At 39.8% G+C, this 4,821-nt stretch overlaps 1 protein-coding gene across 1 annotated transcript; it reads right to left on the reverse strand.

Annotated features, from left to right (window-relative positions):
- Positions 1–206: 206 nt before the first annotated feature.
- LOC114694457 (lithostathine-2) lies at positions 207–2,773 on the reverse strand. Its single transcript, XM_028871400.2, has 6 exons — positions 2,714–2,773; positions 2,308–2,416; positions 1,621–1,760; positions 1,178–1,315; positions 639–750; positions 207–457 (listed from the first exon to the last, which is right to left on the reverse strand). Exons 2-6 carry the CDS (start codon positions 2,369–2,371, stop codon positions 390–392), a joined length of 522 nt encoding a protein of 173 aa, XP_028727233.1. The 5' UTR covers positions 2,372–2,416; positions 2,714–2,773; the 3' UTR covers positions 207–389.
- Positions 2,774–4,821: the final 2,048 nt, after the last annotated feature.

Raw genomic sequence — 4,821 nt, forward strand, 5'->3', positions numbered from 1 at the left:
GCTATTCACAATTTGTATAAATTACACTCTAAACAATTGCAAGGAATGCATAAACTTTAAACATATCGTAAGAAAAAGCACAAAGGTTTGGTGAAGGCTGCAATTTTAACAACGGCAATTCCAGAGTAAGCCTCACAGTGCTAGAATCCCTTCTATCTCAGGTAGCCAACCATTGGCAATGAACAGAGTGAACACAGAAGACAGCACAAGTGGGGGATACAATTTTATTTTCATTAGGTAAAGGGTCTAAAAAATGGGGTGGATACAAATACTGCAAATCTGTTGTAAGTTCAACAGAAAAGAGTATCTAATTTGGGGTGAACAGATGGTCTTGTTTCATTTTCTAATCCACAGTGACAGAGTTCTGGACATTTGTTGTTCAGGTGACTTTAACTTTTGAACTTGCAGACGAAGGAGTACTGTGAATCACAGTTTTCATCCTTCCACTTCTTGTATGCTACAAGTCAATGAAAAAAGTCAGATGGAGAGAGTGTGGTCCCACCTAGTTTTAAGACTCAAGATAGGAAACAATGGGAACACTTCTATTTCCTGCATAAGTAATCCTTTATCTACCTGCAACCCCAGGTCTGTCCCAGAGCTGAGCAGAAGAAGGAAACAGCAATCTGTTTGCCTCCTACCTGTGTTTGAAGTCAGTGACACACAAAAACCACGGTTGTTGGTGCTGGGAGCTCCAGTGGCCCATGATTTGTAGAGAAACAGAGATCCACTGCTCCAGTGCCAACGGCGGTTCTACAGTGGAAAAAATCAAATGGAGCCAATGTCACTCAAAGTGGTAGAAACACCTGAACCATGTGTATATTCAGAAATGGAACAAAATATAAGACAGAAATAAGTATTTTCTTCTCTGTCATCTCAAAAGGATTCTCTTCTAACAGAGAAATCATCAAGATACATAGTAAATAATAATAAGTACATAACAAACACTTCTCAAGAAATACAATGAAATTGGCCATGAATGCATGGAGCTCTAAAGAAGTTGATTCCCAGCTATCTTTATAACTATCTGCAATGAAACACCACATGTTTAGATATTGTAGCATCCACAAACACATTACTTGTCTACTTGTGTTGTAAAATTGACTTTGCACAGGCTAGACTTGATTCTCCCACTTCTCCTTTACCTGATTATTGGGAGATAAAGAGGCCACACACTCACATTTTTGGGGTCATGGAGTCCAATCCAGACATTGGTAGCTGTAGTACCACTCTCTTTCACCAGAGAGGCCACAAAGTTGCCCTCAGCCTGGCTGAGCACTGACACGAGGTGGCCTGAATTCATATTCTGGCAAAAGAGCTATGGGTGTTCAGAGAGAAAATAGATTACACAATGGAGAAGGGCATTATTGAACAATATATTAGTCTTACTAAGGAATGTTTGAGAAAAAGGACAGTGAAGGAATATTCCTGATGATACTCTGACTCAGCATCAAGATCTCTACTGGAAAGATTCAGAGTGAGCAAAAGTCACCATCAAGGGAAATCCTAAGGTTGCTGATGGGGAAAATACGTGATCAGCCCTCTATTATGAAGCTACCAGGAAAGGTTAACTGTCTTTACCTTCAGATACCTCTCTCCCCCCATATTTCTCTTTTAACTTACATCTGCCTCCCCCCAGGACAAACGATCTTCAATCAAGTAGTAGCAGTAGGAACCATAGGCATTAGCACCTTCTGGGCAGTTGATCCTGGCAGAAGGAAGGTCTTTCTCGTCCATGGGCAAGCCTTCCTCAGCCTTCTGGCCTAGGAAGAGAGAGAGAGAGAAATAAAGGAGGTACTGAGGGAGGGACAAAGCCTGGAGTATAAGACAGCCATTGTTGAAGATGCACTATAGATATACAAGGATGTAAAGCAGACAGCAGAGTGACTGCCTACTCTACTTTCTTCCATTCTTTCTTTTCTCTCCTAAGCTTTCTTTCCTTGAGACAAGAACTCACTATTACTTTCTGCTGCTATTTCTCCACAGTTGTTCCCTTATTTTTCTGAAGCTCTTACCTTTCATCTGCATCTTATATTCTCCATAATTTTACATTCTCTGCAAAAAAGCCTCCATGAACTAATAAAGACTTCTAGATTTAACCAGACCAACTAAGAAAACATTAGTGGTCATGAACAAGAGATAAATTAATATCCCAACTCAAATCTTCTTGTAGTTGAGGATCTATTTAACTGTAATCAGTGAAGCAATAACTTCCAATGTTTACCATTCTCTTTCCTGAAGAACATGAGCAGGTATAGGAATGAAGCAAAGCCTTCAGGTCTGTAGGAATCATGGTGCAAACAAGCTTACCTTGGCTGCATGACAGGAGCATCAGGCATGCAAACAAGATAGGGTATGCATTGTTCTGAGCCATGCTGAGTAGCAGATAGTCTTAGATTTGAATTCCAAATCGACAATTCTATTGAAGAAGAAAGGGAAGGAAACTGTGGGAGTGGTGAGCACAGCAAGCTTGATTCTACACAAGGCCTTTTTGTCTCTTGATTTCTTAGTTCAGAAGACTGTCTGGCATCCCCATATACTCAAAAGTTTCTCTTGAGATTTTAGGAATTTAAAGCCCTAGAAATATAAAGGCAGTTTGAGCCCCTATTAGGGTACCAGTACATCTATAACATTTTTTGCCATCTCTTTGTCCCTTTCCCTAGATCTATCTAGAATAGCTTGCATTGAGGAGTTTTCCTCTTGTAAAAACACTTACCTGACAGCTGGGAATGGTAAGTCTTGTCAGGCTGTGTATGTACTGACTGGTAGGTCTTTTATATGCAACAGGGTAAGGTAGAAGGGTCATGACAGTTGATCAAGGGGAGGGGCAAGGAGTCTCAGAAGACTTGCCTTTGGCACAGATGGCATACAGAAATCCTGGCAGTATGAGTCACATTTCTGGAACATCATGGGAATTATCACAGGTGATGAACTCTTCACACTCACTGTTGGAAAACTTCTCTATTAAAAAAAAAAACCTACTTTGTTCTATGACAGCATCCAGATTCCTAGTTCCCATGTCATGTCCCTGATGAGGAACAGACCCCTTCCAGGAATTCATGATGGCTAATGGGGGCAGGGGCAGCAGGAATAGCACTAAGAGATGTCTGACTCTAGAGCAGGACAATTTTTGAGGTGTGAAGCAGTGTTTGTAGCAGCACATGATATAGAGCACACCTGCTTGTGAAGCAAATAAACAATTTAAGATTTAGACAAGTTAGGTTCCTTCTCTAGCATGCCCCTACATAAAAAAAGAGGCTGGATTCAATGTTTTCTATTCTGGTATTTTCCTCTTGTGTTTTTGTCTTTTCTTTAGCTTCATACTTGCAATCTTTTCTCTCTAAAATTTCCCGTGTACAGATTCTGGTTGTCTTTTCTACTTTCCTAGATGTCTGCTGCCCACGTAGCAGGCCTACTCCTATTTGAATCATCCTTCTCATCCTAAATTACTCAGGAGAACTTTGCCTATCTCACAAACAGGAAGTCTACTCTGCCTCCCTTCTCTTCAGTGAGCCTTAATATCAATAAGGATTACATTTCACCTTATACAGTACAGCTTCCCCATAGCTCCTTAGACTCTCCCTCATTATGTATGCTGGCCTACCCTTGGATTCTGCCAGTGAGTAAATTTTGTATTGATTTTTCCCTCATAGTAACATTTTATTTCTTTTTGAATTAAAGAATGCACCAGGAAGAATTATCCTTCTTTTTTCAAACCATGTACTCAAGTACACCTAGAATACAGCACAATTTGGTGTCTGAGTTATCAGTTAAGATTTTAGAGGGTCTGGGGATATGCCTTAGCAATTGTGCCTCTTGCTCCTCTTGCAGATGTTCTGAGTTCAGTTTATTGTCTGTATCAGGTAGTTCACAACCTCCTGTAACTCCACCTGAGGAGATCTCATGCCCTCTTCTTATTACCACAGTAACATGCACGTATGTGCAGAAACACACAGATACATACACATGAATATAAACTTAGTAACATAAACCTTTTGAAAAAAGACGTTAGAGTTATCTAGACATTGATCTTTGGAGAAAGTAATTATGACTCTCTAGAGGAATCATTATCAACCTATGGGCCATGTCCCCTTTGTGGATTAAAGGGCCCTTTCACATGGTTTGCTTAAGACCATCAGAAAACACAAATATTTATAATTTCATTTGCAGGACATGTTTTCTTTCATATGTACAACCTATGTTTTAGATGCACACACATACACATAGGGATACATGCACACAGATTTGTATGTGGGAAGGACATATGAAAAAATGCAAGGGCTACCGTTTGAGAAGATGAAGGCATCTAATGCAGTGAAGATGATAGTGTAATGGGGATTGAATATATTCAAAATACAAGATATACTTCAGCAAAAATGTCAATGTGAAACTAATAATTGCTGAGGAGTTCTTTCTGTTTGCTGTGAATGTGTTGCTCTTATTGATTGATAAATAAAATGCTGATTGACCAGTAGCCAGGCAGGAAGTATAGTATAGAAGGGATAAGAAGAGAGGAGAATTCTGGGAAGTGGAAGGCTGAGTCAGGAGACACTGCCAGTAGCTGCCTTCATGAGAAGCAAGATGTGAAGGCAGAACTGGGAAAAGGTACCAAGCCGCATGGCTAAACATAAATAAGAATTATGGTTTAATTTAAGTGTAAGATCTAGCTAGTAAGAAGCCTGAGCCATTAGGCCAAACAGTTTTAATGAATATAAGCACTGTGTGTTTATTTTTGTCTGGGTGGCTGCAAGCTGGGTGGGACCAGGAAAACTCCAACTACAGATAATTTTTCACAATTGTTGTCAATAATGCTTTCTAATTTAA

Source organism: Peromyscus leucopus, chromosome 3 (assembly GCF_004664715.2).
Source record: "Peromyscus leucopus breed LL Stock chromosome 3, UCI_PerLeu_2.1, whole genome shotgun sequence".
NCBI classification, from domain to species: Eukaryota; Metazoa; Chordata; class Mammalia; order Rodentia; family Cricetidae; genus Peromyscus; species Peromyscus leucopus.